The following is a 17,046-nucleotide window of genomic DNA, read 5'->3' on the forward strand; positions in this document are numbered from 1 at the left end:
TCTATCTATCTATCTATCTGCAGTCTCTGTGTATACAAGTCCGTGTGCATGCGGGTGAACATCAACGTGTGCGTGTGTGAAGCCCATCCAGTATTTTCGTCTCCATATGTACGTGTATGTGTGTATGTGTATGTTTTGTGAAGTGTTTTGGCGTGATGTCTTGAGAGGAAGGAGGAAGTTGTTAGTTTCTTCATTCACAAATAAAAGATGTTTGTATAGAGAGAGAATGAAGGCGACAGTCGGAGAACCGGGGAACCTGAAGATTCTCCAATCGAAAGAAGCAGGACTCGACATCTTGTTACTTACAGTGTCGTCTCCGCCCCGTTCTTTTTTCTTCATGAGATGGACAGGAGAGAAAGAGAGAGAGAAAGAGACGTTTTTTTTCCCCACCAATATCGATGTCTTACTAGCAGGTAGAGAGAGACAGACAGCTTCCAACTCCTTCTATTACCTGTCAGAGTGAGTTTGCGATTGCATACGTCGGTTGCGAGTTCTAATCAGTTGCATGCAGCTGTACTTTTTTTCCCCTCGTGCGCATGCACCGATTTTTTTCATCCTCCTCTCTTGTGCCCGAGTCTCTCATCTCAAATCGTTGAGAGAGAAAGGGAGGAGGAGAGAGAGATATTTTTCGGCTATTTTTACATCATGTTTCCATAAGGAAAGGAAGTCGATGGCCATCCATACCGCGTTCTTATTGATCAGCCAATGTGCCGACTGCCGAAGACGGTCGATACTTTTCAAGGGGAAGGTCATTGATTGACGGATTGAATTTCATGCCGCTCCTTTTCCGAAAACAAGAAGAGATGAACAGCAACGGGTGATGAAGCAGACAGGGAAGAGCTGTCGAGAAGGAAAGGTAGGGGGGGGGGAGTCTTGATGGGTGATTTTGTCGCTGTTTGGAGAGATGACGCTTTCTTCTTTTCTTGAGCCCTTGACCGGGAGGAGGCAAGCAAGAGAAAGAAGGCATTTTCTTCCTCAGATAGTGTTGGAACGAGGTTTAGACGCGAAAGAGACGAAAGGCGGAAAGGAAGGAAAGAAAGAACGAAAGGAAGGAAAGGATGTTTGCTGGAGTGTTGAGAAACAATTATTGGGAGATAGACGTGAGGCATGTGTGCATCGTCATGACCTCGTGTGTGTCCGTCCAGTGCACATACATTGGGACGTACACTTAGTGTACGTACACACACAGCAGCATGCTGTCTCATCGACTGTACGTACATCTTGATGTGGAGTGTACATACACTTGAGGGGATGGTGCCTGTTGTGCCTCTGTTGTGTATGTGCAGTCGTAGCAACACATAGGCAGCAGCATGCTGTGTTGTTCTCCGGTGTACGGACACCCTGACGTCGACTATCTAGGCACGTGAATGGGTGACGTTGGTGACGGGGTTATCATGTCGAGCGTACGTACATGTGAATGGCTGATAGATGATGTGTATGAATGCGTTGTGATCTCGGGCGTGCATACACGTGAACAGACGATGTGTATGACGGTTATGATGTCCAGCGTGCGTACACGTGAGTGGATGTTATACATGACCCTGTGGCGATATCGAGTGTACCTACAGGCGAATCAATGATGTCTATGACTATGTCTTCTGCGGTTCTCGTGTATATCACGTATGTGTAGTGTGTTGTTTCTTCTCTTCTCGTTTTTGCGTGTCGAAGATTCTTTTCTCGTTTCTTCAAGGAATGGGGATGAGAACCACTCTTCTTCACGCGAACCTTTCAGCGCTTCCGTGTGCGTACATCGTGGTTCCGGGTGTACATCCACGTGGATGGGTGATGCGTGTGTGATATGCGTAGTTTTCTTCCCTTTTTTTTCATGTTGGAAATTCGTGCGTTCTTGCGAGGCATGATTGTGAAAAGAATGCTTCCTTCTCTTCTTTTTCTGATGCACTTGTCGACCGTTCCTTCGTTTGTATAGATTCACCGCTAAGTTTTACATGCTTTAAGAGAAGGAGGACTATCATTCCAGGTGCTTTTTTTTCCGCTTGACTTCTCTTGTTGAAGTTCCGAATGCTCTGACGTTAGCTGGACCGGGTAGGGTCCCCATCTGTTGTTTCTCGAATAGTAAAGAAGAAACTTACGTCTGTCTCCGTCTGTCATCGCGGAGACAAACAAAAAAAAAGAACGGTCACAGGGCGAGAGACGAATACACCGCGTTGGAGTGTCGATGCATATACGTAACAGGGAGAGGCAAGCAGTTGGACGGTAGTTGCATACACATAACAGGGAGAGGCAAGTAGCTGTACGGCAATCAAGTGGACTACGTATTTTTGTTTGTAGCATATGTGTATGTGTACACCGAAGAAATGTGTGCATGCACGTACAGACATACGTGTGAATAGATGTACGGATTAGGCATGTAGAGCCGTTTCCATTAAAAAGAACCAGCCGTACCGTGTCTATGCGGCAGCAGTGGGTCTGTACGCCCCCCGGTGAGGGGTGCGGCCAGCGGTGGCGTCAGAGCAGAAGTGGCGGCACTGTATATATACTCCAGAAGTTCCGCCAACTCGACGGATTGCGACGATGTGCTGTAGTCTACTGGCACCGTCACACCACACCAACACGGTCGCCATAGACCTGGACGCTTGGATACAGAGTCAGTCAACAGGTCTGCGTCGTCGGGGGGGGGGTTCGGAACCAAACGCTGACGTTCCTGGAGATGCTTCTATTAGAGTGTACGTCTCGACTCGCCAGGAGTTATGTAAGCGAGTCCGTGCTTCCATGGAAACACTGGTTTACTCGGCGAATGAAGATTTTTCTCCATCATCTGCTGCCTGCGAGCGGCGCGTTTGTCAGCCGGCCCACGATGTCCTCTCTCCCGCCTCCCTCACACTAGCACGTCTGGCGGCTCTTTCGTAGTGGGGGGTAGGGCGACTCCCGGAGGCTCTATGGAGAGTCACGGGTAATATTTTCATCTGTTAGAAATTGCAGCGTCATTAACAGTTCACCTGCTGATTTCTGTGCGAATCAACACGTGGCCTCTCGACCGGCAGACCATGTGGCTCCGCAAACAAGAGGGGGGAGACTGGGCAACGACTCTAGCGCGATAACCGTGAGACAGACATAAAGCACAAATAGATCAACAGAGGAGAGGCGAGAGACATATGAACAACTGACAGAGAAGGTGCGACTACACGCAAAGGCATTATTCGAGCTTGGTTGGATGAAATGGAATCCCGTGGGTTTTGATGAAACCGAGAGAGGTGAAAATCACCAGCCGTTTTTGCGTGGTCAGGGTATAGACACAGTCTTCTTGCGTGCAAAAGATACCTTTTCTTGTCGACTGCTTTCAGCTGACCTAGCGTTACTGCAACACCACAATCCGGATATTTCTTTTGGTATGGCTGAATCATGTAGCTGCTCTTTTCTGCGCGTAAAGACGTGAACACGCCGCTCTCTATAGAGGACACTCCGTCTGTGGGGCACTGACAAGGCTGAACATGAGCTATTGAAGAATATGTAAAAGACATACACAAGACTCTTTCCTACTCGCTTACAGATCACGCGGAAAGACAAAGAAAGCTCTGTGATGAGTTACAGGCCTTCGTTGTAGTGCATCTCCATGACTCTCCCTTTATAGGAGAAGTCGATGCCGCGCGGACAATGGAAATATCGCTTCAGTCAGATCGAGCTTCTCTTGCTAGACGATGAAGCTGTCTGTCCCAAGAAAGAAGAGAGGAAACAGGTAAGAATGACACAGTCAACAATTACCGACGCTCTCTCAACGCATTCCTAGAGGCTCTCCTTTGTGGTGTTCTTTTCGAGATAGACAGCCTCCTTGTCTCGACACGGGGAGCCGCTACCGTCTGTCGCAGGGTGGGTAGTACGAGGGGAGAGAGGCCGGGAGCTCTCCTCTACCCAAGCCAACAGAGCGTTCTTTCTCTCTTTTTTCACCCTGCGTTTCATAGCCTAAAAGACGTCCTCGAAAACGGAAGTCTCTTCTAGCTGAATGGGAAAGAAGAGAAGTAAGAAAGAAGATGTTGTGTATCGATTCTTCTTTTCTCCGCCGTAGCACCTCCTCGAAAGAGATGGAGGAGCGCACACAGCCCCGTATGGTGTTCTGATGCTCAAACGATGTCCGCTACACTTGCATGTTGTCGCTCTGATAGAAGACCCCTGAAGAGATCTCGCCTATTCGCTTTCCCATTCGACTTCCGCTCTCTTTGAAACGAAGCAAAGCAGACTCATGTCTTAGTTCAGATAACTGGAAAGAATCGCGCACGAGCAATCGTTGAGTATCTCTCCGCTGTGTTGCGATGTCTCGGGTGTACATACACTCCATGTCTCTGTTGTTGGTTGTTTCATCGACATCTCCCTGCCCCGCTTTTTCCTTCTCAACACACAGCCTGAAACAGAGACATTTCGGGATTCTCCTCAACTTTGGGACGTAACATATCATCTCGTCTTCCTTCATGTTGCACTTTGACTTTCCCAAGGGATCTTTTCTTACTACGAACACGAAGAAAAATGAAGAGACTCTCCTCCACGTGTCTGCATACGACAACGTCAACGCACCCTGGCCTTCACAACTACTTTCTCCCGGCCGAGAAGACTACATAGAACTCTGACTTCCTTCCCTAGGAAATAAGAACAAAGTTAGAAGAAGTTTTCTTCCTTTTATCTCTTCTCGCGTTTGCTGTCTCTTTCTTTGGTTCTCCTCCTCGCGTCCGCAACTCTCCCGCCAGATATTCCTCCCTTAGTTTAGTCTTCCCCGGGGAGGGTTTGCGCGTGTGTGTATGTTCTGATTTCTTTCTCTTGCTTCTTCTACTTTTTCTTTTCTTTCTCTTTGATGGTAGGCGGCTCTTTGGAAAGAATGGAGGGGAATCTTCCTTCAATCGTAAAGAACGACTGGAGTTTGTCAAGAGGAGAGGGGAACGCGAAAGAAAAAAACAGAAAGGGCTGTGAATTTCTCTTCCTACAGTCAGGCGAGAATGAGGTCTTTCCGGGAAGAAGAGAAGAGGATGAAGACGGTCGAAACTCCGTTTTACCTTCTTCAGATTCGGAAGAGTTGGGATGGAGAGCCTTATCTACAAAGCACGACGTTTTTCTGGTCAAGAAGACAACAGAGAGGAGACATTTCTCCACTTCTATCAGGGCAGACGACCGTCATCTCTCCGGCATTCCTGCTTGTTCTTTTGCTCTGTCTTCTCTCTCTCCTTCCCCTAGACTGTATGTACGGCACCATAAAAAGAGTGGTGAGGTCAGATGTCTTTCCTCATCTTCAGTTTCTCTTTCATCTTCTTCCTCCTCGTCCCCTTCGTCTTTCATCTGTCTCTCTCTCTCTCCGCGAGGTCGTTTTCGTACACCATCTTCACCAGTAGAGATTCCTCAGAGGAGGGGCAGCTCTGGGTCGTGTGAAGAGAGGCGTAAAGGCATGTCTCAAGAAGTCATTGAGAGAGGAAAGAAGAAAGAAGGCTGCAGTATGTACACTCCAACAGCGCATTTACCAATGAAGGCGAGGACTTTCAGTGAATTTGTGACGTCTATTCTTTCTCTATCTCACAGACAAAAAAACATACAGCGCCCACATAGTGGTTATACAAAGACACGGGAGGAGGAGAAGAAGAGGAAAGAAGAGAAGAACAAGAGCGTGAAAGGGGGCGTAATGGCCTACTATCGTCATACCTTTAATGGACGGAAAACATCTCTGTCTTTCTGGTCGGTACTTCCTTTCCTTTTTCTCCTTGTTCTTTTCTGTGTCCATGCGACCGCGTTAAGCACACAACGAAATCTTTACCCTTCTCGTACATTGATGGACGTATTCTTTCAAGGAGGAAAACTAAGAGGGATTTTCTCTCCTCTCCCTGACTCTCCTTCTCGGTCGATACTCCTGTATTCTTCTTTTTCTTCATCTTTCTCGCCGTTCTTTACAGCACCGTCATCTTCGTGTTGTTCTGCATTTCATTCTGATCTCGCCACTTCCTCTCTTGCTTCTCATCTTCCTCGTTCTTCTCCTCTCTCTTCGTCGCCTTCATCCACCTGCAGAAGTCATCGCAAATCTCTCTCATCCTGTCAAAGCCGGTCCAAGAGTTCTCTTCTTTCTCCTGCTTTTTTCTTACCTTTCTCTTCCTCATCCTCCTTATCCTCCCCCCCCTCTTCTCCGTCTGCATCCATTTCATCTGCTTCTCTAACGAAGAAGAGCCCAAGGCTATCTGAAGGCGTCTCACCCACAAAAGCTTTTGTCCGCCAAATGTCTTTTGCCTCTCCATCATCCTCATATTCCTCTTCTTCCTTCTCTTGCTCAACCCGTCTCCTCTCTTCTTCGTCTCCGTTCTCTTCTTCTCGCTCCTCTCCGCGCTCTTGCCCTTCTCTGGGCGCGTCTCTTCCGTCGACTTCAGCCGAAGAAGAGAAGTTGTCCTTCACTTCTCTATTCATGAGGAATTCAAACAGAGGAGGAGGCATTCAGGAGGATACGGCTGGGAAAGAAAAGGAAGGAGTCCAATCGGAGAAAACAAGTAAGGGGAAAAGCGACGTACAAAGAATGGCCTTTCTCTTCTCTCTCTTCCTTTCTTCACTTCTACTGTCCCTTGCCGCAGGGACTCTTTCTTCTCTCTTTCCTCCCGCAAAGGACTGAGCTACCAGAAAGTTTGGACCTTGCTTGGTCATGAAGAAGCCTTGAGTGAACGCCTGCAGTTTTCTTAAGATGCACACTTCTCTGTTACCTGGCAGTGTGTGCGTTTTCTCCGGCTTCAAAATCTGGTCTCTCTTTAGTTCTATGTGTCAGTATGTGTCTATTCGAGTGTTTTGCTTCTTGAGTCTGTCTGTTAAGTATAGCTGCCCATGGCATATATATCCATGATGACTTCTGTGTACCTTCACTATCTCTATCTATTCGCTGTCCAACCTACGTACATGTGCAGACTTGCATGCATCTGTCTTCTTGTGCAACTATGTGTGCGTATCCGTACGCGCATCTATAACTATGTCCGCGGAGCTGTGCAGAGGTCTCTCATAGAAACGATACATCATTTTACACCATCTAGAGTTGGTCCGATGTACATACACTTACACATATAAGCAGGTGTTGTTACATTCATGACCGCGTACCCTATGACAGCGTGTAAGTAGCTCTATTTATCTATACCGAGCGTACACGTGTCTTTTGAACTGTATCTATCTGTGATTACCTGTATCGACTCCCATACAAAAACTATGCCAAGACTACACTTGATTCGTACTGCGTGCGCCCCCGTCAGTATTTGTTAGGGTCTGTCCGTACCTTTTTCCTCTTTTTGCCTGTAGTTGACTGCGTATGTCCATTTGTTTCTACGTGGCTTCTGTCTGTGTGTACCCGTGAGCGTCCTTTCGTATGTGTCTGTCTGCTTGGTATAGAAGACGAATGGGTAGAGGAGTTGACAGCGGGGCTTCAGTCAGGGACGTTGAGTTTCCCTGATATCTATAGTGAAGTCTCGACTGCTGCTGGAGGTAGACGCTTGGTTCCGAGAGGATTAGATGATTTGATTGAAGGAGCTGCGGCTGTCAGGGCTGGTCTTCCTCTTCCTTCTCATCTCTTTGAGGGAGGGGGAGGGGAGAACAAGGCTAGTTCAGTCAGGGGGGGAGGGGGAGAACAAGGCAGCGATAATGAAGAGACTGGAGTGACGAATAAGGAAAAAGATGAAAGGAAATCAGCCAGGTATGTATGTTGTTCAGCTAGAAAGGGCCTCGTATGCATCTGCCATCCTGTGCAAACCATCTTCAAAACCGCCTTCGTCGTTTCTACGCACTTCCCCCACACACATGTCGTGTCTTGTTTCCGTCACTCTCCTTGTTCATGTTCCGGAGGTCTTGAGAAAACTACAGGAGACAAAGAAGAATGTTGAGGAAAGTTTTTCTGGGGGCAGGGGGTAAAAGGACAGAAAGATGAAGACGCTAGGCCTAAGATGCTGTAGACACCGCTCTATATGGAGTCGCATGCAGCGCAGCATGAAAGGAGTACCTAGTGGCAATACCTGGGAGCAGGTTGTTGGCATTCACTCCTTGTATGGAGAACCCTACATCTTCTCTATGCCCAGTGTTCGTTTCTCTCTATCCCTCTGTCTCTCTCTCTGTACATATCTCTCTACTTCGGCTTCTCCCTGTTGAAACCCTCGGATATACGCGATTTCGTGTTATCTCGTACGTACGTGTATCTAGAGAAAAGTTCTCTATCTAACACGCAGAGAAGAGAGAGCTCTAGATCTTACTGGTAGGAAGAGCGAGGGGTTACTCCAGTCTTCCTGTATTTCTGTTCCTCACCTCATTGTCAAGGCACGCTCCGTACCTACTATGACGCTTGTAGATGTCTTTTTTCTCCTCCGGCAAACGAAGAATTTTCAAAGCTTCTCAGGGTTTCCAAAGAGCTCCATCTCGTTCATTGGCTATGTCTTTCTTCCTCTATCGTTCAATGCAGATCCCCCAATGAAGGGAAAAGGACCGTAGCTGCTTACGCCGATGAAGCTCGTCGGTTGAAGTCGAATCTCGATGGTGCGAGCGAGGAGAAGAAGGTCAGAAGAGGATGTCTGTCTCCTTGTGGTCGGCTCTCCGGTCAGAGCAGAAGATGAAAGGCAGAGAGGAAGAGTAGACACGAAAGGAGTGAAGCTGCCTGGGGATTGCCGGTGTATACGCAGTTGCACAACCTGTAGGGGTCTTCAGTGAGGAATGTGCTACCTGGGAAAGGAGCTTATCTATGTATGCCGTTCACCGTGGTTCTAGTTATCTCAATGTCTGCATGTGCGTGTATGGATCTACACATGTATGTATGTCTTGATCGGTAGACAGATAGGTAGATTAAGACCTAGACTGTACGTGACAAAAACGAAGGACGTACGGATGCCGCGCATACTTACCACATTTTCCAGGTTCTCGACCAATCTTACAACTGACTCGCTTGAACTGTCGTTCTTTCTGTCTGACACAGGAAGAATACAGAGATATACCCGCATGTGTCTTTATCTGTGTGGACTTGTGACGCATCTATCACTTTCTATGTCGTCCCTAGGAGTTCTTTCTACAAGCCTACCGTCGAGAACTTCGGCGTCGCGGTGTCGATGATCAAGACTGTCATACACCAGAAGATCTGTACAATCGACTTGCGTTCGCACGAGTTTTTGACAATACAGGAGCTTCAAGGAAGGATGAGAAGACCGGAGGTGCAAAAGGAGACGAGGTCATCCGGGTAGGTTCGTAATCTTCTTTTGCTTTCTTCTTGTCTTTTCGTCTTGGTAGAGGAAACGTCTTATCAAGTCCAAGGAGCTTCTTCTTTTTCTTGTTTCGGACTCCCAAGCCGACAAGCATATCAGTCACACGTAAAGTCATTCTTTCGTCGATTCCTTCCGGTGTGTACGTGAGGATCTCTAGAGGGGATCTACTCCTATGCAATTCGATATGCGCGTGCGTGTATGTATGTTCGCGTGTGACATAAGAGATACGCACTTGTGAATATAGATCCTACAGCGCCTTTCCTTCTATCGTGCCTGTACAGGTACAGATGAATAACGTGTGCATGCTGTATCTACACTCGAAGTCGTAGGCGTGATACACCGACATTCACCCGCAAGGGAGACGTGTGTGCTTTTTTCGTATGTTTGTTTTTACACCTGTGTATGGTCAGATAAGAGATCAAGACGTGCAAGTAAAACGTCATATATGTATATCCTAGTACCCAAGTCACGCGTGATAGGAGTGAACTGCTTTGCACACATACGTATGTGGAAATCTCTCTCCACCCTGGAATGCCTATTTCCTCTGCAGAATAACCAGACGCACTCTAAAACAAGGTCTTGTTTCCCGTGCATTCATATCTTCTTTCTGTCTTGATAACCTTGTTTTGCATGCGTCTGTTTTTTCCTATAGGCAGAAATAGATGCCCCTTCAACTCGCGGCCGTCGAGGAGGCCGTCGATCTCGATCATCTTCTTCTCGTCGACAACGATCTTCTCGTCTTTCTTCTCCAGATGATGACGATGAGGAAGATGAAGAGTCTTCTAGTGGGGGGAGAATCGTCCAGATTTCTCCGGGTGTCTTCATGGCAAGGGGGGGAGGAGGCAGTCCGTTTGATCGATTGTTCTCAGATTTCTTCGGAGGTTCGATCTTTGGGAATCGCGAGAGAGGAAATGACGAAGACGAAGATGAAGAAGATGACGGACAAACGTCACCATTCTCCATAGGAGGACGGAGAGGAAGAAAAGCTCGGGGGGGAAGTCTTCTAGATCATCTATTTGGCGGAGATCTATTCTCTGCGCTCCTAGGCGGGGGCGCACCGGGAGCAGGAGAAGACGCTGATGATGAGGAAGAAGGTACAGTTGTTTATTTAGGAAGGGTAGAATGGTGAAAACAAAGAGATCTATGTCTGTACTGTAGACATAGTACACGGATAGGTATACAGGTATATGTATAGGTAGTCTATTGACGCAAGTGAATTCTGTTCTCGAAATTCATCTGATAGACATCTCGAGGAAAGATTGTTCTCGTTTCGAGTTGAAGAAAGTAGGAAAATGTGTTCAGATTCATCGAAGCAGAGGTTTGTGTATACATATAGAGCATCTAGGGCTCTGGTACATGCATGTGAGAAGTATGTCTATACGGATGTGTGTGTATCTCTCATACATATGTTTTCATGTACTTGCCGCCTCGTCTTTAGCTGTGGATGTGACTAGTGTGGCTCGTCCTTGAAAAAATCTTCACAACTGTTTTTCACCATGAACTTTCCATTTATGTCTCTCTCTCTCTCTCGTTCGGTGGTGGCGTGCCCATGCGTAGGTGAGTGTACCTTTACCACACGAGGACGGAGACACTTTCATGCTGTTCTTCGTCTTACCTTTCTGTCCTAACCGTGCCTATTTTCCTCGACTGTCTTTTCCTTTGTTTCTTTGATTGTAAAAGGAAATGCTTCGAAGTCACGTGTGAAGAAGCTCGACTTCATGACGCCTGAGGGCGCTGAAAAGAAGGGAGAAAAAAAGGTCTCATCTTCGTACGATGGAGGAGAAGATCAAGAGACAGATCCCCGGCTGCTGCAATTAGTATCGAAGGCTCAAGCACGTGGAGATCCATCTCTTGTTCTCTTTCTGAGGAAAGCTTTCCAAGTGAGCCCTAGTCGATCTCTCAGAATAAAGAAAACAAGAGACAGAAGAACAAGAATATAATAACAGCTCTCCAGGCATTGAGATCATAGCTACACCATGTATCCTAATTGCCCTTCATGCCTGCCTGCTCTGTACGGGGAACACGGTAACTTCTTTCCCTAGATTCCCGGTCGACCTACGAGGGTTCTCTCTGCGAGGGGAGAAATAAAGAAAGAGGCCTCTATCATCTCTCTCCATAGGTCTGTATACATGATCTTTACATCTTTCCATTCATGTGCCTAACTCGCGTTTTTTCCCTCTTTCTGTTCCTCTCTCGGATATCTGTCAGCACCCCTCACTTTCGGTATTTCTGTCGTTCCTGACGTGGAGCAGGTGTAGGAATCTGACACCTGGGGCCTAACATTTTACGTACGTTCACACACTGGTCTACTCTCAGCATGCAGTACACACTAAGCATGCATTTGAGGCAGCTGCTTGAAACGAATTTTGTGCTGTCTGTCTTCTCTTCAGGATAAAAAGCTCCGTGAAGTTCTCCTTATCGCCCAAACAGAAGGATTTCAGAAGGCCGAAGCCAAGGCAGATGAACGAGGAAAGTATATGCTTCATCGGTTGAAAGACAATGATCTTTTCTAACGACGAAGACGTCTCTTACCCCTCCCTATCTTTACCAACCCATCATGCTCATTGTCTGTACATACACTTGATGAGTGGCGACTTTTGTTCACCATCCAGGTGTACATACACAGGCAAGTGTCTACAATACGCCAGTGACATGCATGAAAGCTTTTGTACGGTTTTTCAATTTTGAATTCTTGTTCTTCCGTGTGTTGTTGATGAGACAAAGAGAGAAAAGAGAAGGAGCAGTTTGAGGGTGCGATTAAGCCAGAAAAGAGGAGAAAGTGAAGAAGAAAGATGTGGGAGAGATTCAGTCGTAAAGGCGAGTAGGTATCATAGACATACTCAGAGGCTTTCTGTTTATCTTTCCCTCGTCACTCGCTTCCACTTTCGTCCTTCCTATCTTTCCTTCTCTGACGGTATTAGTCCGAGAGAAACTTGCGATAAGTAAACTTCTGTTCTTTGATGTATCGGTGTTCTCTTGTCGACGTCTTCGTGAGGGTTTTCGTTTCTCTCCCCACTCTTCGCGTGTCTAAGAGAAAATATATGTGCCTATACACCTCAGGTTTATCTGTAGATATCTTCACGACAAATCTTCCATAATGTCAATACTCAGTTCATGAACGTCTGAACGGCTTGGTCTGTCTACGTGATACTCTCTGAGAAGAGGAAGAAGACGTTTGGCTAGTCACTGTACATACACTTGGTTATCCTTCTTTTCTTAACTTTCCAGTCTTGCACGCGCTCGAAAAGGATGGGTAACAATGAAACCCAAATGACAATCTACTTCGGTTTCTCAAGACTGAGGTTATGGAGAAAATACTTCTTCTAATGCGCCCTTAGTACTTCACCATCATGAGATGACTGCATATACATATATATATATACATGAGGATATGTGCATGAGTTTAGATGGGTACGGTGTCCATACAGAAAGAGAATATGCGTACATACATGTATAGATACGTTTTTCCCTGATTTTTGAGAAAACCTTGTCTTGTTTGTTTTTCTTTTGTCCTGAAGTCGTTTTTTTGTGAGTTCTATGGCATTCCCGCTAAGAAACAGAAAACGAAACTTTGCGTAAAAGGAGCGAATGAATCGCGTGTTCGCTGTCTTAGACACAGAGATAGAAGTCCACTCCTGAAGCGAGAGATACTTTTCTTCCCCAAGGCGTAAGAATTCACTGACTGCGCCGCAAGAACACTGTCACTCTGTCCTTCCTTCTTCGTCTCGGCTTCCGCGCGCGAACGGGGATAGGTCATCTCATTCGAAACAAGAAAGAGCGATCGTGTAGACCAAGGCAAAATTTGGCAGACCCTTTTCACCCTCCTTACCAACACAAGTGCTGGTGTCTAGATTCTACCAACTTGATGAAGCTCACTTCGAGGAATGACTGGCCGAGAGAAGCGCTACGATAGCGACCCTACCACCTACCTCTCGGTACAATAGCAGTAGCAGTGGTCTGATAGTGGTGGAAGTTCTTAATAGCCTGTAGGACGGATAAAAGATTTCGAGGACATTGAGAAGAGGAGGGGAGATTTTTTGCTGCTTTTGTGATCTTTTTTCTTGATGGTGAATGAACTCCGCTAGTCAAAATGCCGGAGTGTGACTGATGTCAAGAAAGTCCCCGTCCCTGAGCTGTCTTGAAAAAAATAAACCTGCTGTGTGAGACGGATGGACGGTAGCAGTAATGCCGCGAAATATGATGGGTCCTAGGGTTTCCATGTATATCGACACTACCCGAGGACCAAGCACATACCACCTCTACAACTACTAGGGTGGAAAAAAAATCAACTGGAGTTTCCTTGACAACATGGAAGAGCAGCAACTCTCCAACTGAAGTAGGGCAGTACTGTGAAAAGAAGACAGCTAACCACGGAAAATCGACAATTCTTTCCGTGGGAGAGGAAGGTTTCAGAAGAGCGTATGAGGGGACGGGTCCTGCCAACGTTCATTTCGTCAAAAAAGCAAAAGCGGGTGATGACTAGAAAAGGCTCTCGATGGAGAATAACGATAGTTGCTCGTAACGGCAGTAGGATCCAAAGTGTTAGCTGCCGAGGAACCAGATGTGGTTTTTCGTGCAAGATTCAAAGAGCCTCTGTCCGTAGATACGAAAGAGAAGACTTGATCGCGGAGGAAAGGTCCAAGTACGCACTAACTAGAAAGGGCATATCACATCCATCGCTTCATGGAAGTTCCCCTCAACGGTCGAGACCGTCAAAACAAACAGGTGGGTGTAGTCTTTCACTGCAAACCAGAGAAAGACACTGCACGAAGATTCAAGATACAGAGAAGTCCATACACTCGGGGTCAACTCGCCCCTGAACTTCACGGCGGTCATTCACCACCTCCAAATCCATCGTGGAACAGTCATGTCACTTTTACTTCAATGCGTCGGCGATTACATATGACGAAAAATCTCTTCCAGTCTCGCCCTACTACGCGTGATGGTGTCAGTCAGCTTCTTGAGTGAAGCTGCTTCCTCGGGGCTTTGCAGTTTCCTTGCAGCTTTAGGGCTTTTATTTGCTGCAGTTGCTTCCGACAAAAGCGCGTCGAGATGAGACTTTCGTTCCTCCCTCTTCTTGCGAAGATCAGCGAGCTTCTGTCGCACCGACGCCTTCTTCGGATCCTTGTCTTGCATCTTCCCGAGCTGACTCTTGAGACGGTTTGCAACGACGAGGTCATGTTGCAGCGCATCTGCTTCTGCCTGGAGCTGCCCTTCTAACTTCTGACCAGCACCTCCAGAGGACGCTTGTAGAAAGGAAAGATCGAGTTCTTCGAGTGTGTCCTTTGCGGGAGACGCTCGTCGATCCGACAAGAAATCTTCTGTTGATGAAATCGCTTCGGATTCGGGATAGAGCGCTCCTGCGCCAATGTCAGCGTTGAAGAGTCGACTACGGGAAGACACGTTTTTTAAGAGGACATCACTTGGCTGTCTGAGGCCGTCCGTCGTGCAACTGAGGCACCCCAGGATGATTCCTGACACGAATAAGAGTCGGAAAGCCATGATTGTGACTTTGTTCTTCGGTCCCGTTTTGATAACAAGCGTTTTCAAAAACAAAAAGGTCTGACGGAGTCTCTGTCAGATCTCCCCTCTGGAGTCTGACAGGCACAGGGGGCTGCCAAACAGCCAAGGCACCCGAGCATTTAGGGCAACAGGTACGAGCAAACCGATAAACAGAGGGACGGTTAGGCTGAGTTTTCTTCCCCGCTACCCTCGTACTCTATAACGTAGAGGGAGACAGATCCTCGTAGAAAAAAAGAACAGGAGGTCGGTATCGTATCTTCACTTTTTGCTTCGAAAACAAGGAATGATTTCAAGAATCACCTCAGCTACACGCGTTGCGTCCGTCGGTACCTTAGACCAGCAGCCTGTGACCACTCGGGTGCAACGCCTAGTCAACCTGTCGAAAGACAAGAAAACCGGCAATGATCAATTGAAGACCTAGAATGAAGACATCCATGGACGTGCTCAGGTAGGTCTATACGGTAAGGGTTCGGATTGCTATTTTGGCTTCGGGGGGGCCCAAGAGGCAGTCTTTGTCTCGGAAGATTCTTTGTAGTCAGTCAGATCATAAAGAGAACTTAGCTTTTCTATTGGCGGGAAGGGAGTCGAAGTGGCTTCAAGGCCGAGAGAATTGAAAAAGTGCACTTGTCTTCAGCACACAGAACATCGGTCTCCGTTACGTACGCACGAAGACACCGTCCGAACCCACACAGATACCTGTGTCGATATTTATGATGGGGGGCGCAGTTCGGGAACAAGAAAAGAATTTTCGATGTGATATGATGTCTAGGCGCCTCTGATGTATCCCTCTACTCGCTCATGCTACTTCTCTACACTTTCAGCCTCCTCTAGAAGTCTTGTTTCCCGTCAAGCGTCATTTCTCTACCCCGTTTCATTGTTTCTTTCTTCTGGTCTTTTACCCCTCCCCACATAGCGCCGTCCAAGGACGTTCGCTCAGCCTGGTGAACTGAGGAAAGTTCAATAGAGGGTACGACCTGTACAGTCATTTCTCTCGTGTATGTCACTTAGCCCCCGACCCCGAGCATCACGACCTGCTCGATTGCCCCAGTGCATCACCTGTGCTGTCGTGAGATTTCCTCTTTTCACGAGAACGAATACTTTCGCTCAACACAGCTTACACCAGCGCATCAAGCGCCGTGATAGGTGACAGAGAGGGACAAATGAGAGACTGAAGATCGGCAAGGGATCTTGAACCCTCAGGAACCTAACAGGGTAGTGATGAAGGAACCTGTCGTGCTATTCTTACAAAGAGAAAGATGAAGAACAAAGTGTCTTGCTTCCTTCTAGGCAATCTTCTGTTGCTCCTCTCCGTACTTCTCTCTTCTCTGTATCTCTCATCATCTTTTTCTTATCTCTCTCTCCTCGCTTCTTTTCCCGACATCTCGGTCAGTCTCTCGACCAGACTGTTTCTTACAGTGTGAACGAATGCCAGCAGACGTCAACGGTAAAACTCCACGATCTATGAAAGTCTGGGAAAGACAAGAAGTGGCTGTGGGCGTTCTCGAGCTCGCTCTTTGTCGTCGAGCGTCGTGAAACTCTCCAGGAGGGCTTGTCACCACAGGAAGAGAGAGACAGCTAGCTAACTGACTCTCATCGTACGTTGGTCGGCTTGATGTAATCGAAGCCGTCTTTCCTTCCGTCGAGGAGGTTAGTGACCCCTAAATCTCAGAGTAAAGAGGGGTAAACTCAATCTCCCGTCGAAAAGAAAGCACGGAGAGTCAGAATGGCAACCTTAGAGAATTTTGGCTCCGGGGCCAACGTAAACCCCCAGCTACGCTTGCCTAGAGCAAGGGTGGCTGTTAATAACGGTGAAAGCCCTCAAAAGTCTACTCTAGGTCATCCTATGGTCGGCTTGAATAAGCGTTCGCTCTGCGAGCACGCGGATAGACGCTTTAAGTGTGTAGTCATAGATAGGATCGGCCACAAACGAGAACATGAGGAACGGGTCAGTTGGACCTTGGAAAAGTGCGAAGGAACTCGGTGCGATCTGTCGGAGACACTCTGTACTCAAAAATTGAAATGAAGGAAGAAGGAACCGGCTACAGTGAAACGCAGTCGGCTGATGATATCTGTGCGTGAGGGTGTTCGCCGGAGAGCAGCTAATAAGAAAAAAGTGCCTCCCTCGTCGAGGTACATTTATCAGATGCATGTTGGTATACATAAAGGCATATATCTGCATGTGTCTGTATATATATGACTTAGATACATGTAGGTACGCGGCGTATCTGTTGATGTATATACCACTGTCCAAGTCTAGGAGATGTCTGTCAAATGCATGTAGAAGGCACACGCATATTTCACAAATATACCTGTGTACATACATATTTATACATAT

General features: G+C 47.2%; 3 protein-coding genes across 3 annotated transcripts; 2 read left to right on the forward strand and 1 right to left on the reverse strand.

The window, feature by feature from the left end:
- The first annotated feature begins 6 nt into the window (after positions 1-6).
- Positions 7-1,926, forward strand: CSUI_004711 (uncharacterized protein). Its single transcript, XM_068064896.1, has one exon. It carries the CDS (start codon positions 107-109, stop codon positions 461-463), a length of 357 nt encoding a protein of 118 aa, XP_067923127.1. The 5' UTR covers positions 7-106; the 3' UTR covers positions 464-1,926.
- Positions 1,927-3,832: 1,906 nt separating this feature from the next.
- Positions 3,833-12,711, forward strand: CSUI_004712 (uncharacterized protein). Its single transcript, XM_068064897.1, has 7 exons — positions 3,833-6,464; positions 7,342-7,642; positions 8,399-8,492; positions 8,987-9,163; positions 9,841-10,282; positions 10,869-11,068; positions 11,579-12,711. Exons 1-7 carry the CDS (start codon positions 4,799-4,801, stop codon positions 11,699-11,701), a joined length of 3,003 nt encoding a protein of 1,000 aa, XP_067923128.1. The 5' UTR covers positions 3,833-4,798; the 3' UTR covers positions 11,702-12,711.
- A 1,316-nt stretch (positions 12,712-14,027) lies between these two features.
- CSUI_004713 (uncharacterized protein) lies at positions 14,028-14,546 on the reverse strand (the record flags this gene model as incomplete). Its single annotated transcript, XM_068064898.1, has 1 exon — positions 14,028-14,546. A coding segment is annotated over one exon (462 nt), but the record flags the coding sequence as incomplete, so codon positions are not given.
- Between the last annotated feature and the right edge of the window lie 2,500 nt (positions 14,547-17,046).

Source organism: Cystoisospora suis (assembly GCF_002600585.1).
Source record: "Cystoisospora suis strain Wien I chromosome Unknown contig_2243, whole genome shotgun sequence".
Classification (NCBI taxonomy): Eukaryota; Apicomplexa; class Conoidasida; order Eucoccidiorida; family Sarcocystidae; genus Cystoisospora; species Cystoisospora suis.

What these genes read in the sequence shown, in the direction of transcription:
- CSUI_004711 (XM_068064896.1), top strand. Translation starts at nt 107, where the DNA reads ATGTACGTGTATGTGTGTATGTGTATGTTTTGTGAAGTGTTTTGGCGT.
- CSUI_004712 (XM_068064897.1), top strand. Translation starts at nt 4,799, where the DNA reads ATGGTAGGCGGCTCTTTGGAAAGAATGGAGGGGAATCTTCCTTCAATC. An exon ending in GTGCGAGCGAGGAGAAGAAG is followed by an intron (nt 8,493 to 8,986) that starts GTCAGAAGAGGA and finishes TGTCGTCCCTAG; the next exon opens with GAGTTCTTTCTACAAGCCTA. An exon ending in TTCTGAGGAAAGCTTTCCAA is followed by an intron (nt 11,069 to 11,578) that starts GTGAGCCCTAGT and finishes TCTTCTCTTCAG; the next exon opens with GATAAAAAGCTCCGTGAAGT.